Source organism: Callorhinchus milii, unplaced genomic scaffold (assembly GCF_018977255.1).
Source record: "Callorhinchus milii isolate IMCB2004 unplaced genomic scaffold, IMCB_Cmil_1.0 Scaffold17, whole genome shotgun sequence".
NCBI classification, from domain to species: domain Eukaryota; kingdom Metazoa; phylum Chordata; class Chondrichthyes; order Chimaeriformes; family Callorhinchidae; genus Callorhinchus; species Callorhinchus milii.
Window position 1 is genome coordinate 3,334,430 of NW_024704758.1, and position 19,960 is coordinate 3,354,389.

At 54.3% G+C, this 19,960-nt stretch overlaps 1 protein-coding gene across 1 annotated transcript in view; it reads right to left on the minus strand.

Annotated features, from left to right (window-relative positions):
* The window catches only part of LOC103191378 (immunoglobulin superfamily member 22), a 22,785-nt gene continuing 2,825 nt past the window's right edge, over positions 1 to 19,960 (minus strand). Inside the window, exons 4-28 of the mRNA XM_042341559.1 lie at positions 19,013 to 19,149; positions 17,990 to 18,089; positions 17,390 to 17,432; positions 16,926 to 17,100; positions 16,558 to 16,671; positions 15,628 to 15,790; positions 14,541 to 14,813; positions 13,882 to 14,166; positions 13,535 to 13,659; positions 12,249 to 12,390; positions 11,585 to 11,881; positions 10,809 to 11,111; positions 10,051 to 10,224; positions 9,654 to 9,782; positions 8,499 to 8,795; positions 8,040 to 8,125; positions 7,641 to 7,919; positions 4,808 to 4,938; positions 4,414 to 4,532; positions 3,898 to 4,057; positions 3,058 to 3,199; positions 2,720 to 2,791; positions 2,235 to 2,323; positions 1,313 to 1,461; positions 1 to 432 (exon numbers count right to left, since the gene is read on the minus strand). Of these exons, the coding sequence (XP_042197493.1) occupies positions 71 to 432; positions 1,313 to 1,461; positions 2,235 to 2,323; positions 2,720 to 2,791; positions 3,058 to 3,199; positions 3,898 to 4,057; positions 4,414 to 4,532; positions 4,808 to 4,938; positions 7,641 to 7,919; positions 8,040 to 8,125; positions 8,499 to 8,795; positions 9,654 to 9,782; positions 10,051 to 10,224; positions 10,809 to 11,111; positions 11,585 to 11,881; positions 12,249 to 12,390; positions 13,535 to 13,659; positions 13,882 to 14,166; positions 14,541 to 14,813; positions 15,628 to 15,790; positions 16,558 to 16,671; positions 16,926 to 17,100; positions 17,390 to 17,432; positions 17,990 to 18,089; positions 19,013 to 19,149 (4,346 nt within the window). The 3' untranslated portion in view covers positions 1 to 70. The remainder of the gene's footprint in view (positions 433 to 1,312; positions 1,462 to 2,234; positions 2,324 to 2,719; positions 2,792 to 3,057; positions 3,200 to 3,897; positions 4,058 to 4,413; positions 4,533 to 4,807; positions 4,939 to 7,640; positions 7,920 to 8,039; positions 8,126 to 8,498; positions 8,796 to 9,653; positions 9,783 to 10,050; positions 10,225 to 10,808; positions 11,112 to 11,584; positions 11,882 to 12,248; positions 12,391 to 13,534; positions 13,660 to 13,881; positions 14,167 to 14,540; positions 14,814 to 15,627; positions 15,791 to 16,557; positions 16,672 to 16,925; positions 17,101 to 17,389; positions 17,433 to 17,989; positions 18,090 to 19,012; positions 19,150 to 19,960) is intronic.

Consider the following 19,960-nt stretch of genomic DNA (forward strand, 5'->3'; position numbering starts at 1 on the left):
ATTGGTGATGCCCATCCTACCGGTGCTAGAGTCAGTGATGCCAGGGTTGGTGATGCCTATCCTACCCGTGTTAGGGTTGGTGATGCCAGGGTTGGTGATGCTGATTCTGCCAGTGCCAGGGTTGGTGATGCCATTTTGTCGGTGCTAGGGTTGGTGATGCCCATTTTGCCAGTGCTAGGGTTGGTGATGCCCATTCTGCCAGTGCTAGGGTTGGTGATGCCCATTCTGCCGGTGCTAGGGTTGGTGATGCCCATCTTGGCGATGCCAAGGTTGGTGATGCCAGTGCCAGTGTTGGTGTTGCCAGGGTTGTGATGCCAGGGTTGGTGATGCCGATGCCAGGGTTGGTGTTGCCAGGGTTGGTGATGCCGTTGCCAGGGTTGATTGAGCTGCCTGAGTTATGACCTTTCCTGGCTTGGTGAGACTTGGCCTTTTCTGTCAACCCCAAAAAGAGAGAAAAGTCAGGGATGTGTTTTCCCCTCCAACCCCCACTCAGGCTAGTCAGCACTGCCATACGGGGCGTCCAAATATAAACTGTCTCCTGTTCTTCAATGAGTAGAGAAATGAAAATGAAAATAAGACTTGAAAGAGAAGCATACAATAAATATAAAGAAATTAATACAAAAAGGAAATCAGGCAGCATATAGAAAACATAGAAGGGAAGCAAAAAAGGAGATCTGACAGGCCAAAAGGGTATATGAGAAACATAAGACAAAATACTAAAGGATTTTGTAAACACATAAAAAGCCAAAGAATAGTTGAAGAGAAGGAAGAACCAATTAGAAATGAAAAGGGAAATCTGGTCATTGAAAATGAAGGTCTATACATGGAAATCTAAGGAATAGATTGTTGGAATGGAATGCGCACTCTCTCCCTCGAGGGATGTTTACTGTTTTTTGATGTGGGTGGGAAATAGATTTTGAGATTTAAGCAGGGTTATCGGTGCATCAATGTACTCAAGCGTAAATAGGGATTTAGCCTTAAATCAGAGGCTTTCACTTAGATATAGAAACTCTGCTGAGCTGATCAATGGTGAGCATGGTGGGGGGAGGGTGTCGATGGACATTGTTTGCTTTCAGCCTTCACTAAAATATCATACGTGCAGAGGGTAATTACTGGCTGGCAGGTTGCCAGGGGAGATGGAAAAGGGAGGACAGTGGACTGTTTCAAAAAGCAGCTCGATGCAATAATGGGGGAACAGGAGGGCATGTGTTCAAGGAAGAATGAGATCTAATGGGCCTTCTTCATCCACACCAATCTTGTGAGATGTGTGCCTCTGGCCTCCCCACTGCTGAGTGTCTGACCCCTGACATACCCGTCTCTGCTCCAGGCCCGATGTGGGACGGCTTGTGATAGGAACTTTGCCGCTTCTCTCTGCTCCTTGTCTCCTCATGTTCAAGAGGAGGCAGAGGCACGGGCTCCAGGGGCCTGCGCTCCTTGTCCTGGATCCAGACCTTTTCCTTGCTGCTCAAGCGGGAAATAGAAGTCCTGATGGGAAGGCATGAAGCGCTGGTTGGCAGTTAGTGTGATGCATGCAAATCAGGTAGTGTCCATCTCAATGTTAAGACATCATGTGGGAAGGACAGCACTCCCAGCACCCCATCACACCCAGCACCCCATCACACCCAGCACCCCATCACACCCAGCACCCCATCACACCCAGCACCCCATCACACCCAGCACCCCATCACACCCAGCACCCCATCACAAACGAAGACACCAAGTAACCACTTGCCCCGCCTACCAATTACACCCATGTAAGAAGTATACATTCATAAATGGGATCAGACACTGGGTTATTGGCTCCACTCGCTGCTGAGCTGATCAACGGTGAGCATGGTGGGGGTGGGGGGGATCTATGGACATTGTTTGCTTTCAGCCACACACCCTCCACTTCACCGCATGCTCTCCCCTTCACTACCCTCACACCAGCTCCCCCCACCCCGAATCAGGCACTCATAACGGGGGGCTGGGACGGGTGTGTGCACCCAACGTACAGTCTTGCTTCAGCCAAAACGTAGGCCAGCGCCAGTACCACAGTCTGAGTGGGTGCTGTGGCAGGGAGTGGAGGGTGGGAGCACAGTGTGTCAGAGTCTCCTTGTTCTTGATCAGAAGTCAGTGAGCAGCCAGTGAGCACAGCACCCATTCAGCGCGCATGCTCATTCCATGCTACAGGTAAATAAGTGCACGCTGCCAGCCCCCTGCCCCACTGGCCCCCTGCCCCCAGGCCCCCTGACCTCCGAGCTCTGCGTTGCGGTGGCTGGAAAGGGTTTGAGTCGATCAGCGATCCCCGGACATCAGCTTTTTGTTCCTTCTCCATCTTCAGCTGTTCAACACAAGCAAACATGTCATAACATGTCATACCTCAGCAGTCAGTCGATTGGCGCATCGCTTTCCGTGAATGATGATAATAATAATTTGGTCACTCAATCCGCGACTGTTTGTGGGACGCTGCTGTGCGCAATTGGCTGCCGTGTTTCGCGAACAAAATATGCATTCAATTCACTTTACAGTATTTCCTGTGAAGCGCTTTGAGACGTCTCAACGACATTGATAAGGAGTTATATGAAATGCAAGGATTATTATTATAACATCACCCTTGCAACAGACCACCCCCCCCAACCCACTCATCCCCCCCTCACACCCTCCCCAGCTCACTCCCTCGCTTACACACACCCGCGCATCACACCTCCTTGCACACACACCTCCGCCTTGTACTCACTCTCTGTTGTTGCTGTATCTCCTCCAGTATTTCCAAAAGGTTTTCTTCGGCAACATCGAACGGAGTCTGACCCTAACACACACAACAGATGTCACTTCCCCCGTCACTGCCCCGGCACTCTCCCCCCACCCCCGACACTCTCCCCCCACCCCCAGCACTCTCCCCCACCCAGCACTTCCCCACCACCCGGCACTCCCCCCACCCCAGCACTCTCCCGCCCGGACCACCCCCACCATCACTCTCACCCCCGTCACTCCCCCGCCCCATCACGCTCCCCCTCCCATGGCACTATCCCCCCACATCACTCACTCCCCTGGCACTTCTCTCCCGGCAATCACCATGGTGCTGGTTGCTGACAGGCTCACGCTATCAGCCACTAAGCGGCAAGCCTCGGCCTGGCCCCAGTGTGAGGCTGCGTGGAGTGGAGTCCAGCCATCAGCGTCCACAGAATGAACATCACAGCCAGCCTGCAGCAACAGCCTGGAGAGAAGGGGGGAGAGAGACAGGAATAAGAATAGGAGAGGATCACAAAATCACAAGATTGATCTTTGGCCCATTTGATCTCATCCTTCCCACACACACCCATCACTGCATTAATGAGTCTAATGCCTCCTCTCGTCTCTCCCCAATTCTCTCTCTTCCCTTCTCTCGCCCCTCCGCATTCCTACCATCTTTCCTGCGACTACCATTCCAGTCGTTGATTGCTCTCTTCCTGGTGTCTGTCCTGAAATTGCCCTTTACAGCTCTACCTCTTGTTCTACTACTTTGGTGCATCCTAAAGTAATGATGTGGGTTTACTGTTTCAATCCCATTTAAAATCCCATGCCCTGTATGAGGTCCTCTCTAAGTTGTCTTCTCTCAAGACTGAAGAGCCTGAGCTTGTCTAATTGTTGCTTACAGCTCATTCCTCTAATACAGGGATCAGCCTCGTTGCTCTCCTGGGCAGCCCCTAATGTCTGTCTGCAGCTTCAAGGTATGGCCTGACCAGAGCACTGGACAGCCAGAGGGGTGGCGGGGGTGGTGGGGGGGGGAGGGAGAAACAGCGAGGGGCAGGGGTAAGCGTCTGGGGGAGGGCCTGGGCAGGGGAGGGACTGGCCCAGGTGAAGGGACCTGGGAGTAGGGGAGGGGCCAGGCTGGGAGGAGGAGCGAGGGGAGTGGGCTGGAGTAGGGGAACTCACTTGATGACCCCCAGGTAGCCCTTGGCGGCCGCCACGTGCAGGGCGCTGGCCCCTGATACCGGGTGACGGACGTCGCGGACGGTCCCTGAGTTCAGCCACTGCCGGGCATCCACAGTCATCAGCACCTCCTCAGCGCCACGGGCACTCGACACATCCACCCCTGAAACACACGTGACCTCCATCACACACACCATAACACACATGACACAGGCCATAATATCCGTGACACACGCCATAACTCACTTGACCTCTGTCACACACTCCATAACACACGTGACCCCCAGGATACACACCATAACCCACGTAACCCCCGTGACACACGCCAGAACATACGTGACCCCCGTGACACATGCCATAACACATGTGACCCCTGTGACACATGCCATGACACACGTGGCCCACATGACATATGCCATGACACACGTGACTTCCTTGACACACACTGTGACAAACGTGACCCCCGTGACACATGTGATCCCCGTGACACATGCCATGACACATATCACCCCCATGTACCCTGCTGGTTGATGGCCGCCTGTAGGAGCCGTGTGACCCCATCCTCCGACGCGAGGTCCAGAGGGAGTTCGCCCTCACTGTTCACTGCAGACACGTCTGCTCCTTCCTTGACCAGATACCTGAGCAATAGCAGGCTGGTCAGTCCCAGATTCACACCTCCCTGCACCCACCGCATAGCCTGTCATGGCACTGCACAGGTCAGCACAGTCTGGCACAGAATGCCTCATTCTGGCACAGCCTGGCACAGAACGACATGGTTTGGCACAGAATAGGATTAGTGAGGGTATTAGAGAGGACAAGAGCTGGGCGGGGAGATCAGAGGGGCCGGGGAGGTTGGGGGTTGGGGTGTAGGAAGTAGGGGGGCAGGCTTAGGGGGTGGCGAGGCTGTACTCACTCGGTGATGGCCCTGAAGCCGCAGGAAGCTGCTGCGTGCAGGGACGTCCAACCTTCATTGTCCGGTTGGTTGATGTTGGCTCCGTGTTCCACCAGGAACTTCACCATCTCCAGGTTCTCATCGATGCAGGCCTGGGGTGGGAGGGACAAAGTCAGGGAGTGGGCTGGGGTGAGACCATCATACACGCAATGTCTTTTGATTTTTATCCTTATCTCCTTTGTTAGGCATCAGCCTGACGCAGTTGTAGTACTCTCGCCTCTGAGTCAGAAGTTTGTGGGTTCAAGCCTCATGTTGAGACTTCGAATCACATACTCCAGTGCAGTGCTGCGGAGATACTGCACTGTTGGAGGTGCCATCCTTTGTATGAGACGTTAAACTGAGGCCCTGTCTGTCTGTTCAGGTGGACATTAACATGGTCAACTTGGTACCATTTGAAAAAAAGGAGTTTCTCTCTCCCGGTGTCCTAAGCAACAATCCCCCAAATAGAATTGGTCACTCACTCCATAGCTGTTTGTGGGACATTGCTATTGATAGTACTTTATACTTTTTTATTTTAATTTTGCACGGGTGGGAGGAGAAACCTCTCGAAGAGACAAAGGGAAGGCGGTTTGTTAAGTAGGACTCGAACCAGGTGAGTGCAGTCCCACTGAGGTGGACGAGGGAGGAGAGGCGGTGAAGATGGCATGTCACTCCTGAGACTGTACTGTGGGAAGGGCAGAAACCAGTCTGGAGGGCTTGAGGAGGAAGTGCAGGGAAACGTGTGAGCAATGCTGGTTAGCGACAACTCGTTCAGAGCTATGGCAAGGAAGGTCAGGTTAGAAATGGGACGATAGTTTGTAAGGTTAGAGGGGTCCAGGGTGTTTTGTTTGAGGAAGGGCGTGATGACAGCGGGTTTGATCCGTTTTGATGTGTTGTGTTTATTTTGCCCTGCTGCACGTGGGTATAGAATGGTCCTGTGGGCACTGCACAATGTTCTTAAAATGTCCATTTATCCTCAACTGATTTGTGCTTGAGTAATGCCTCCCAGTCTATGTTCCAGCTCAGCCCTCGTACCCCTGAGTTTATCCACCTAATGTTGTAGCCAGGAGTTTGGTTACGTGCTGGTTCTGTTACCCAAGTGAAATGGAAAGTTATTGAGCTGTGGTCACTGTCCCCTAGTGGATCGACTGCTTCCACTCCCTGCATAGTGTCTGTCACCTGAGAGACTTAATATTTACCACCATCCTCTGCTTGCCAGCGCTAAAAAGGTAAGGAATGTGGACTGTGGTGTGCGGGGGAGGGTTCCTCTGTTACTCAGCTCCATACACGACAATAACATTCCTCCCAGTGAGGAAAAGGCCGTGAGACTCTAGCACCAAACATGGGCCAGTTTGGCCAACACACACACTGCCCACCGCACACACACACAATTCCCGTCACACTGCCGCGCACACTGCCCCCCGCGCACACGCACACACTGCACCCCCAAACACTGCACCTCCACCCCCACAAACACTGCCCCACCACACACACACCTCCCGTCACACTGCCCCAAACACTGCACCCTGCCCTCATTCCACCCCCACACCCGCAAATACACTGCACCCCCCCCCCACCCCCCACACACCCACTTCCTGTTGTACTGGCGCACACATTGCCCTCCGCACATACTGCCCCCCACACAGACTTTCCGTCACACTGCCCCTCGCACACACACACTGCACCCCCCCCACACACACACACACACACACTGCCCCTGCAACACACACTGCCCCCTGCACACACACACTGCCCCCTGCACACACTGCCTCACCCCCACACACTCGGCTCCACTGGATCCCCAGTCTCCAGCGGATAGAGTTCAAAATCTCCGTCCTCGCTTTCAAAGTCCTCCACGGCCTTGCTCCTTCCTACCTCTGTGACCTATTAACTCCATATCGACCTGTCCGCTTCCTCCACCATAGCCACTGTCCCCCCCCCCCCCCCACACACGCGCGCACTGCGTTCAGTTTTGGGCACCACACCTCAGGAAAGATATATTGGCCCTGGAGGGGGTGCAGCGCAGGTTCACCAGAATGTTACCGGGCCTAAAAGAGTTAAGTTATGAGGAAAGGCTGCGTAAACTTGGATTTTTTCACTCAAAGGGTGGTAGAAATCAGGAATTCTTTCCCCCAAAAGGCCGTCGATGCCAGATCCATCCACACCTTCAAGAGTGAGGTTGATAGATTTTTGGTAGGTCAGGGAATTAAGGGATATGGGGAGAAAGCAGGAAATTGGAATTGAAAGGATGAGTTGAGGTACAGACCAACCGTGATCTAATTAAATGGCGGAACAGGCTCGAAAGGCTGAATGGCCTACTCCTGTTCCTATGTTCCTATCCCACGCCCGAACCCTCTCCACCATCAATGGTCGGACCTTCAGCCTCTCTGCCCCAACGTTCCCTCCACCTTGCTTCCCCCCTTGCCTCCTATCAAGACCCTCCTCTTCGACCGTGCCTTCGGTCATCATCCTACCCCCACCCTCCCTGCCCTCCACCCCTCCTGATCCCAACCCCCAACTCCGGTCCAAATCCCTTACTCCAATGCCTTAGGATGTCCTCCGATGTGAAAGGCGCCATCCAAATCTAATTTGTTGTTGTCTATGCCGTACACTGGCACACACTGCTTCAAGCACACACACTGCCCACCCCACCCATACACACACACACACACACACGCACTGCCCCTCACACAACACACGCAGTACAAATATACACTTTACAATCTATTCTGTGAAGTGCTTTGAGACATCTGGAAGACGTGAAAAGCGCTATATCAAATGCAAGGATTATTATTATTATTATCATCATCAGCACCATCATCATGACCATCACGATCACCACTATCGGTGTGACCGCTCTGAAGCAGGCGCACACCGTGCCCACTCTGGGCGCTGGCGTACCTGCCACCCTCACTCTGAGATCGTGGTATTTTTCCCCGTACTCATTCCTCAGCAGGATGCGGTACAAGGCTGAGTCTGAGCGCTGGGCACTTGGCACCAGGAACTGAGACATCTTTGGCCCCTTCGTGATCGTTTCTTTGCCTTTTGCCGGCGTCCCATCCTTCAGCCACATGACTGTGGGCGGAGGAGAACCCTGGACCAGAGAGAGAGAGAGACCGTCACCGACACGGAACACACCGTCGCCGACACGGGACACACTGTCGCCGACACGGGTGACACACCGTTAAGATAGCAGGGATGGGCTGGGACTCACCGAGAAGCCGACGTTCATACAGAGCGCAGAGCCGGCGCGCACCACCATACTGCTTGGCATCCGCGCGTCCAGGAACCGGGGAGGAGCTGCAGAGAGTGAGGCACCAAATCAACCTGGCACACACACACACACGCACAGCCCGACATGCGCGCGCACACACACACAGCCCGACACGCGTACACACACAAAGCCCGACACACGCACACACCAACAGCCCAACACGCACACACACAGCCCGGCACACACACACAGCTCGGCACACACACACAGCTCGGCACACACACACAGCTCGGCACACACACACACACATACCCTGCACACACACACATACACATATAGCCCAGCACACACACTGGCTGACACATGATCACCTGGGCACACAAGACAAGGTTACCTGGGCACACAGAGCGGTGTTACCTGGGGACAGAGCAGGGTTATTTGGGAACACAGTGGGGTTACCTGGGGGTGGCATGGCATACACGCCCCTGTCCAGCTCCTTGGGCTCGCCCACGCCGCCCTCGTTGACAGCCCGGATGCGGAAGAAGTACTTGTTTCTCTCCTGCAGTCCGCCCACAGTGTAGCTGGTGCTGGTAATGGGGATCTTACTGCACTTGGTCCATTCCTTGCTCTCCCCGGCCCTCATCTCCAGGATGTAGCCTTGGGGCTCGTCTCCCTGCTCCGGCTTCTCCCACGCCAGGGACACACTGGAGTTCGTAGAATCCGTCACATTGATATTCTTCACCAGCCCCGGAGCCCCTGGCATCAGCAACACAAGCAATTTAGTGTGGGCGGGGGCAGCGGGGGCAGCGCAGGCGGCACAGTGTGGTAGGTCAATGTGGGCGGGGGCAGCGTGGGAGAAGCAGTGTGAGCGGAGTCAGTGTGAGCGGGGTCAGGGTGTGTGGGGCTGATTTGGGGGCGGGGGAAGGCAGTGTGGGCGAAGCATTGGGACAGACTTTAACAATTACACTCGCAAACTTTACATGATATTTCTACTGCTAAAAGGAAAACTACAATAACACAGGACAAGGGAAAAGGGCTCTTCTGATGATGATGATATCCTTATAGTTGCTCATTTCACTGACTGTATGAGGTAAGAACTTGACTGACACAGGGGACAAATGAGTTCTCTGATACCTGCCTCGCTGCACGTAAAAGTTAAGACTTTTGGGGTATAAAAGAAGGAGTTTTAGTCAGTTTCTCCGAGAAGCAGATCTGACCAACTCCCAGCTGCCCGCTGCTCTCCCAGGGATAGGTAACTGATCACTACTATCCTCTGAAACCTGGTTGCTACCATTATTGTATCTTGCGATAGCGGGTTGTTGCCCTTTGTATGATCATTGACTGTTTAACGAAAATAAAGGAAACGATTGTTTTAACATTTAAACTGTGCTCATCGTTAAATGAAACTAGTTTCCTTACGGGGGGTGGTGAAATCGTGGTCAGAAATGGCAAATGGGGCTATCAGCGATGGTGATGTGTGAGCGGGTGAGGCCCTGGGTCAGTGTCAGATGGCAGGATGAGGTGTTAGTGAGGGGGTTGAAGGCTGAGTGAGTGTGCAGCGAGTGTGTGTGTGTGTGTGTGTGAGAGTGAGTGTGCAGTGAGCTGGGTACTCACGGATCGGGTCCTTGGCCATCACGGGGATGGAGGCTGAGCTGGGAATGCCGGGGCCTGCACGGTTCACTGCGGTCACTCGGAACTCGTACTCCATGTCTTCCACTAGCCCACCCGCAGTGAATTTGGTGCCTGCGGTCACAAACAGGCGTGACTTAATTTCTTCGTCGCAGGAACAACTCAGTGCTGATATGTACCCTCACACTCACTCACACACTCATACTCACTCACACACCCATACCCATGCTCACACCCATGCTCACCCACACACTTGCACGCCCACATTCACACTCACTCCTTCAGCCTCGCTCACTCACTCACTCACACACATTCAAACTCATACAACACTCTCACACTGTGAGCCATGGGCTGGGAGAGTGACAGTGAAGTTGGGGAACACCTTGGATTGGCTCTTTGGATGCGGGGACCCAGACGTTGCTGCCTTTCTTGCGTCTCTCCACGATGTAGCCGAGGATGGGAGCCCCACCGTCGAGGCCAGGGGGAGCCCAGGTGATGGTGATGGCGTCCTTCCTGGCGTCCACCAGCTGGGGGGGCGCGAGCATTCCCGGCGACTCTGCGAACGTCAATGAGTGGCTTTATTGCTCAATCAACTCCCACTGCTTTTTGTTCACAACCCCATCCAGCACACACACGGCCTCCCTCACACACTGAGCACTCACCTGCCTCAGCCCACAGCACTGCGCGCTGCATTCACCTGTACCTCAGAGCCTGAGCCAGAGCCAGGTGTGGGGAGATCAGGATCAGGTGCAGTATGATCGGGGCCGGGTGAGTATGGATCTCCTCACAGCTGATCTGGCTTGGCAACGGAATATCAGAATCAAGTCCACCCTCTGTCTCCAATCCTGGTTCCTGAACCCAGAGGATCCGCAGTATTCCGGGGCACTGCTGGTGACAGCATATGACCTGGAATCGCAGACCAGTCACTGGGGGCAGGGAATCAACCCCTCAGTTCCTGTTAAACCTGCAAGCCAAAGCCCTAACAGGTAGGGTGGTCACAGCAACATACCAATCGGCTCCCCAAACAGATACACAGACACATAGACAGGCACACACATAGACAGACAGTCATACACAGACACACACACACACAGATGCACAAACAGACAAACAGATAGACAGACACATAGACAGACATACCAATGGGATCCCCTGCGAAGACCTCATCTGAAACCAGGGGATCGCTGATGCCCTCGCTGTTGACGGCACGCACACGGAATTGGTATGCGGTGCCCTCCTCCACCTTGTTAGTGGAGAAGCTGGTAGTCTTGCTGTCCACCTCACCCACCTTCACCCAGGACTTCTTCCCCACCAGCTTCCGCTCCACTACAAAGCTGGTCACCTGTTTGCCCCCGTTGTCCCGTGGGGCTTTCCACTTCATACTCACACACTGGCCTGTGTGCTCCAGGAACTCCAACGACCCGTGCGGCGGCTTTGGCTTGTCTGGGAATTGCAATCAGAACCTTCACTAGAGCCATCAGATCTTTACCCAGGGCCACACCCCCACCCAGGCCCACACCCCTCACCCAGGGCCACACCCCTCACCCAGGCCCACACCCCTCACCCAGGCCCACACCCCTCACCCAGGGCCACACCCCTCACCCAGGGCCACACCTCTCACCCAGGGCCACACCCCCACCCAGGCCACACCCCTCATCCAGGGCCACACCCCTCACCCAGGGCCACACCCCTCACCCAGGGCCACACCTCTCACCCAGGGCCACACCCCACCAGGGCCACACCCTCATCCAGGGCCACACCCCCACCAGGGCCACACCCCTCACCCAGGGCCACACCCCTCACCCAGGGCCACACCTCTCACCCAGGGCCACACCCCCACCAGGGCCACACCTCTCACCCAGGGCCACACCCCCACCAGGGCCACACCCCTCATCCAGGCAGTGGCCAGGACTCACCGATGACATTGAGGTGTAGGTTGGCCACAGCAGTGCCACAGTCACTCTTGAGTTTGAGCAGGATATTGCCGCTATCCTCCCTCACACAGGCTTTGAGCACCAGTACGGCCTGTGTGGGGCTCTTCTCCAGCTCTGTCTTCTCGTCCTCACACACCTCCAGCCCGTCACGGAACCAGCTGATCTTCGGCACTGGCTTCCCATGGAACGGGATCTTGATGGTTGCCGTCTGCCCGGCTTTCACCGTGATCGGCTCCTTCGCTAAGAGCGCCAGCAAGTCCGCATCAATCACCGGGGGGTCTGGGCGCAGAGCAGCCAGCAATGAGCATCCAGCATCGACACAGCCTTCGTATAACACAGAAAGCCACCACACCCCCACCATATATAACACACATAGCCCCCTCCTATATACCACACATAGCCACTCCCATACAACACACACAGCCCCCTCATATAATACACACAGCCCTCCCTCATGTAACACACATAGCCCCCCCCATATAACACACATAGCCCCCCCCACTATATAACGCACACAATCCCCTCATATAATACAAAAAGCCCACCCCCCCATATAACGCACATAGCTCCCATATAACACACATACCATCCACCAATATGACACACACAACACCCCCATGTAACACACAGAGGCCCCCCCCTGTACCTGCAATGCTCAGTATGGCTTCGCTCTCCGCTCCCTTCGCTCGGAATGTGTATTTCCCCTCGTGTTTCTCGCCCACATTGCTGAATACCAGCTTGTGCACCGCCCCCTGCTTCACCACCTGCACCCCGTCCTTATCAGTCAACTGGGAGTGAGTGCACGCACACACACACACACACACACACACACAGGGTAGAGGGACCAGAGAAGAGGGAGAGGAATGAAGTGAGAAGAAGAGATTAATGATAACCTGGAATTTTGCATGTGATACAGTGATGCCTGCCTTTCATGGTAGTGAATCGATTCAAAGGGCTTCATAGAATTTACTATGTTATGGTTGTGGTTAATAAATAATAATCAGGCAGGAGGATGGTGGCAATGCTTTCACGCATTTCATGCTGAGATGTGTTGCCCACGGGAAGCTCGCAGGGAGTTCCTGGTACCTGCCATCCACCTAGTGAGGGGTCAAACCAGCGCTTGTCAGATGCCGCACGACCAACTGGTGACTATCCTCCTTGGCGGAGAGGTAAACAGAGTCTCCCTGGAGCTGAACTGGTTTGGATCAGTCCATTCCTGAGCCAGGCAGGTCCGCAGTATTCCAGGGCACTGCTGATGACAGCGTGAGAATCTGAGATAGTGTAAGAGTAGGAGAGTGGGAGAGATTGTGAGATAGTGAGAGAAAGTTTGTGAGAGAGCGCCTGAGAAAATAGGAGACAGCCTGACTCATTGGCAAACCAGTCACTAGGGGCAGGGAATCAGCTCCTGTTAACCCTGCAAGAAAAAGCCCTAATGGGTAGGAGAGGGTCCTCTATTGCTCTCATACTCCACTCTCTCCTCCTCACACTCCCGTGCTCTCTCGCACACAATTTCTCACTATCTCACAGACACACTCACTCACTCTTGCGCACTCTTGCTCTCTTTCACTGATTCGCCCTCTCTCTCGCTATCACTCTCATTTACTATCTATTAATCTCGCTCGCTCTCTCACAGTCTCTCTCACACTTGCTCACTTTTTTCTTACTTTCTCTCACTTTTTCTGACCTTTGCTCACTTTCTCTCAGCCTCTCTCTCACTCTGTTTGTCACTCACACACATCCTCTCTCACTCTCTGTCTCCTATTTTCTTAGGCGCTCTCTCACAAACTTTCTCCCACTATCTCACAATCTCTCTCACTCTCCTAGTCTTACACTCTCTCAGATTCTCACGCACCCTCTCACTCAGGCTCTCTCGCACGCTTATACACTCTCCCATTCTCTCGCGTGTTCTCTCTCGCTCTCTCACACACTCACCTCTTTTCCATCTTTTAGCCAGACCCCATCCACCTTCTCATCGTTCAGCACCACGCAGAACTCTGCATTCTGCCCTGTTTGTGGGCTGCAGTCAGACATCCCGCTCTTCACTGTGGCAAAGCGATCTGTCAGGGTCAGGCAAGAGACATGGTCACTGCCCACCTCCAGGCTAGCCTCCCCTTCCCCTTTCCCCACCCCCACCTTCACCCACACCCTCCACCGTCCCGTCCTCACCCGCAGCCTCACCCTCCACCCTGGTCTCCGCTTCCCCCAACCACACCCTCATCCATAACCCCATTCCCACCCCCACCCGCGGACACGCTGCACCCGCTGGTGGTGTGAGTTACCCTCCACGGTCAGGCTGGCTGAGCTTGGATACTCTCGGGGGTCGCTGTCCTGTGTGGCCACGATGGTGTAATCCCCGGAATCAGCCAGCTCCGCGTCCTCGATGATGAGCTCTGCGCGCCGGCCCTCGCGGATGAAGTGGACTTTGGGGGATCGCTTGATCTCCTGGCCGTTCCGCAGCCACTTGATGTGAACGTCCTTGGAGCTGAGCTCGCACTCCAGTCGTGCCTTTCCCTTCTCACGCACTCGCACGTTCTTCAGGGCACTCGGGAACTGGATAGGAGTCCCTGTGGGGCAGTCAAGGTTCTAATCAACAGCCGTGCCAGGCGTGTGCCAGGCATGTGCCGGCCTCCCACTTCCCCACCCCCCCCTCCTCATGAGCCAGGCATGTGTCAGACATGTGTCGGGCATGTGCTAGGAATTTTGCTGAGTAGAAGTGAGAACAATGAGGCGGTGAGGGAGGGGGTGAGGGAGGAGAGGGTGAGTTAGGGGCAGATGATTGGGGTGAGGGAAGGGTAGACTGGAGGTTAGGGATGGGCAGAATGGGGGTGAGGGAGTGGTAGAATGGGAGTGAGGGAGGGGCAGACTGGGGGTAAGGGAGGGGCAGACTCGGGGTGAGGGCAGGGCAGACTGGGGGTGAGGGAGGGGTTGAGGGACGTACGGTCTATGAGCATCTGGCCAGATGAGGTTTTGTCGCCGACACAGACGCTGTAGAGGCCCAGGTCACTGGGACGCACGTCCTTGACCTTGAGGGTGTGGGTCAGGCCGTCCTCGGACACAGTGATGTCATGCTTCTCGTCACGCTTCAGCTCGGCGCCGTTCCACCGCCACAGCACTCCATCCACCCGCTTAGTGAGTTTGCACTCAAACACCCCCGTCTGTCGTTCTGTCACCGTCACTGGCTTCAACTCCGACACAAACTTCAGTGGCTCATCTGAGAGAGAGAGAGAGAGAGAGCGTGTCAGAGAGAGAGAGAGAATGTGTGAGAGAGAGAGAGAGAGCGTGAGTGGGAGACAGAGAAAGTGTGAAAGAAAGAGAGGAGACAGAGTGTGAGAGAGACAGGAAGAGTCAGAGTGTGTGTGTGTGTGTATGAGAGGCAAAGAGAGATAGAGGATAGAAGCACCACCAGTAGATCGGAACTGTCTGCAGTACTGAAGCTGCGGCCTGACCAGAGCACTGTACCTGACCTCCGTGTCCACTTTCTTCTTCATTTCCTTCAGAGGATGAGAGCAGTACTGTCTGGGGATTTTAACTCACCTAATTTAGCAACATAGCCCAGTATCCTGTTTGCCTTATTTATTGCTGCGTCACACTGTTTGGACATTGTGAGCGACCAGTCAACTAACACCCCTAGATGTCTGTCAGCTTTCCCCTTTTCCCATCCATGGACTGTTGTGTTTCATATGCTTAGATCCTATTTGCTTGTCCTTATTTGTATTAAACTTCATATGCCACTGATCAGCCCATGTACATCCCTGTCATACTCTCAATGTAGGACCTTTGCTGCCTCCTTTGATTCCATACATTCCTCCCAATAACATGTCACCTGTAAATGTGACCACTGCATTCCGTGTTCCCATTCCCTGTGCTCCCAGTCCCCATGTTCCCATCCCGTGGTCCCATTCCCCGTGTTCCTGGCCTGTGTTTCCGGCTCCTGTGTTCCCAATCCGTGTTCCCATTCCCCGTGTTCTCTGCCCGTGTTCCCAGTCCGTGTTCCCAGCCCCTGTTCCGTGATGTCAGGGACAAACCTACGACATTGAGCACTGCACTCATCCTCTTGTCGGCCACCTGCAGGCTGTACATGCCGGAGTCCTTCATGCTCACGTTCTTCACCACCAGCTGGTACTTGGTCCCCACCTGCTTCAGTTCGTACTTTCCCAGAGAGAACTGCGTCCGGATTGGCTCTGCGCCCTGCAGAGAGAGCAGCCACACCTGTCATTTCATCATTAACTCACTGACATCCCCTCACTGACATCCCCTCACTGACACCCCATGACTGACGCCCCCTCATTGACACCCTCATTGACGCCCCCTCATTCACACTCTGTTACTGACACTCCATCACTGACCTCACTGATATCCACGCATTCATCACATCCAGGTTTGACAAGGGCAACTCCTTGCCATCCTAACTCTTCCCTCCACAAGCTGCAGATTATCCAGAACTCTGCAGCTCAGGTCTTCTCCCACACCAGGCTACATGAGCCTACCATCCCCACCTTGGGCGGCTCCACTGACTCCCCATCCCCAGAGGATAGAGTTCAAAATCCTCCTCTATGTCCTTGCTCCTTCCTCCCTCTGCAACCGGCTAACCCCATACCAACCCTCCCATTTCTTCCACTCGGAGGGCACTGGCCTGCTCCACATCCCCTGCCCTCCCCCACCATTAGCGATTGGGCCTTTACCTTTTCTGACCCTACCCTCTGGAACTCTATTCCCAAATCCCGGTCCTTTTGCCTTGCCTCCTCTCTTGCCTCCTTCAAGGCCCGTCTCAAGATCTTCCTCTTTGACTGTGCCTTTGGCCACATTCCCACCTACACCCTCCTTTGCCCTCCACCTCTCCTGATCCCAACCCCCAGCTCTGGTACAAACCATTAACTGCCTTGGGAAATCCTTCAACGTTAAAGGCCTGCATGAATGTAATTTGTTGTTTTTGAGGGGGATGAATGGGGGCTCACCTTGAACCAATTCATCTTAATGTTGGGGTCTTTCAGCTCCAGGATGGTTTCAAAGATCACAACCGAGTCCACTTTTCCTTCCTGGTCTTCAAGAGGCTTCAGAATCTTCACCTTCTGCAGAACGAGAGAGCGAGAGAGAGAGAGCAGTGGCGCAGAAAGCACTGACAAAATGACACAATGATCGGGAGGGGGGCTGGGAGGATGAGTGGGGCTGGGAGGGGGAGGGCAAGGAGGTCTGTGAGGGCAAGGGGGAGGAGGGTCTGGGAGGACGAGGGGGTCTGGGAGGGCGAAGGGGTCTGGGAAGGGGAGGAGGGGCTGGGAGGGCGAGCGTGGGATGGGAGGGGGAGGGAGGCTGGGGGGTGGCTGACCTCCGTGTCCACTTTCTTCTTCATTTCCTTCAGGCGTTTCAGCATTCCCCTGAAATCGGTGAAGCCGTACTCAATACAGATTCGCTCGTAATCCTTCTTATCTGCCTTCACCAGAATCTCCCACATCTCCTTCTCATCCGGAACCTTCCGTTCCTCGCGAGGGGCAGGAGCAGACCTGGCAACAGAGAGAAAGAGTGAACAGAGACAGGGAGAGGCAGAGAGAGAGAAAGATCAGAGACATAGACAGACAGACAATGAGTCACAGAAAAATATTAAGAGAGAAGGAACAGAGAGAGGTGGAGAGCAAGATCAGAGAGGGAGAGCGAGACATACGGACAAAGAAAGAAAGAGAGATCAGAGGGAGACACACCAAGCGTGAGACGAAGAGAACGAGTCAGAGAGAGACAGAGGAAGAGACAGAGAGAAAGAGGGAGAAGAAGATTATGCAGGGAGGTGTCCAATACCTTTTCTTCAGCATTGTGCGGAAGTTGACCTGTTTGTCCTGAACTGGAATGGAAACAGACACAACTCATTAAGTGCTGCTTCTTTTCCAACCTGGAGGGGGGGCAGGGTCAGGTGGGGCTGGGTGTGGCCGGATGGGTTTGGGCGTGGCTGGGTGGAGTTGAGCTACGTGGGGTGGGGCAGAGTTGGATGGGGCGGGGTTGAGGTTGGGTGGGACAGTGCTTGGAGGGGCCGAGGCGGATGGGGCAGCGGCACACCTGGGTGGGAGGGATGAGAGGTGGTGGGGCTGAATGGGAGTGGGTCAGGGGCTGGGCAGCTGGGCTGCGGTAGGGAGAAGTGAGAGCAGATGGGGCGTGGCTCTCCTCCCCTCACCCTGACCATTTCCCCCCCAATGCTCGGGTCCTGACCCAACTGTACAGCGCCTTGGGACGTCCTCCCGACGTGAAAGGCGCTCTATAAATGGAATCTTGTTGTTGTTGTTGGCTGGAGGGGGTGAGAGTGGGCAGGACACTGGTTGGGCTGGGGCGGGGCAAGGTGACTGAAGCTATGCCCATACCAGCCGGCGGGGTGTGTGTGGTGCTGTGTGCGGCTCAATCACTCACTCTCCGTCACAGACAGCGACACAGTGTAGGTACAGTCAGCGTGCACGTTAGAGGCAATACACTTGTAGGCGTCTTCATCATCCGCTGTCAGGTTCTCGATCTGTAACCACAGCAACAGATGTAGGGTCGACACAGTACACACCTACACACTGTAACCACAGCAGCTGCCGAGACCAGCATCCCTCTCTCTCCCCCACCCGCGCCCCCACAGACACTCACTCACACAGACACACTCACACACACACAACACATGTGCAAACAGACACTCACTCACCCACACATATACGCACACAAAATGCACACATGCACACACGAGACAGACACACATAATCCTTGAATTTGATATAACGCCTTATCACATCTTCAAGACAGGGTATACTGCAAAGTGAATTGACTGTATATTTTGTGTGCGAACGGGGCCAATTGCGCACAGCAGTGTCCCACAAACAGTCGTGAATTGAGTGATCAATTTATTATGAGTGTTACACTCACACACACAGACACACACACACACAGACATACACAACAAACACATGTGCAAACAGACCCACATTCACACAAACATGTTTTTGATCAGTCAGACACATCTGGAAACCCATTGTCATGTTTAAGAGTATCAAAACCAAACTGAGAATTAAATACATCCCACCTACACATGGAAATCCCAGAGCTAGATAGTTGGAATGGAATTAACACTCTCTCCCTGGAGGGATGCATCCTGCTTACCCAATTCTGGAGAGTATTATCTACAGGTTAGCAAGAACCAAGGCTTAGGGACCTCAGAGTGTGCGTTGGGGACTAACCAGTATAGCTTGCCATCGAGAGCACTGTCTGGCAAGCTTTCCCACTGCTCATCCAGCTAGGACCACCCTACCCGTTAGGGCTTTGGCTTGCAGTGTTAACAGGAGCTGATTCCATGCCCCCAGTGACTGGTCTGTCCTGTGCTGTCATCAGCCGGGCCCTGGAATACTGCGGACAAACCTGGCTTAGGAACCAGAGTTCGTGGGCGAGGGCGGACTTTACCTTCAGGATATTCTCCTTTGTGACGTTGTCAAAGCTGATCCTGGCTCCCTCTCGGAGTGGCTTGTTGCTCGCTCGCTTCCACGTAACGCTGGGCTTCGGATTGCCTTTGACCTTCACCTTGAACACCGCCTCCTTACCTGCCAACACACCCACAGCACAGCATCAGCCACCAGCGCACATCACCGTGGGATCACTCTTTCACATATTCACTCACTCACTCAATGACGACTTACATTTATATAGCACCCCTCACACAGGGTAGCATCCCAGAGCACTTGGCAGTGGCGGAGCACGATGCCGAGCCGGGGGGGGGAGGAGGGTAAGGTTGTAAATGAGGGAAAGGGTGTTTGCTTTACGGAGGTGGGGGAGGTGGCTGTGTCGGGGAGAATGGGCGATGGGGTAGATGATGCGGGGGGGTGCTGCTTTGGGAAACCCATCGCAGAGAGCCATGATGGGCCTGGCGGAAAATGCCCAAGCTGGAGCAGAAGGAGACAGCAATGAGGTCCAGGTGCAAGGAGGGAAGTGGAAGAGAAGAATTGGGCGTAGCGGAGTTTGGGGAGTAGAAGAGGGAGCATTTTCAGAGGGGGAGGGCTTCAGTTGGGGCAGCAGCCAAAATGGGCATGTGGACACTGGGACCTAATCGTTCAGCGGCACATGGTAAGCCTGCAGGCATAGCAGGAGCTAGAGAGACAGCACAGGGGGAAGAGAGAAAGGACGGCACTCGTGGCTTTGTTTGGACCAAAGCCAGAGGGGAGAGAGATGGTGGACAGGGGGCAAAGAAGGAGGGCAGTGAAGAAGTGAGGATAATAATAGCAACGGAAATGATACAAAACCTAGACTTAACCTGATAGATGTGAAATACAGCGCTTGCTTGCTCGCGTCACTCTCACACACTCGTTTTCACACACTCCCATTTTTTTCATTCTCACACACTCTCAAACACACGCA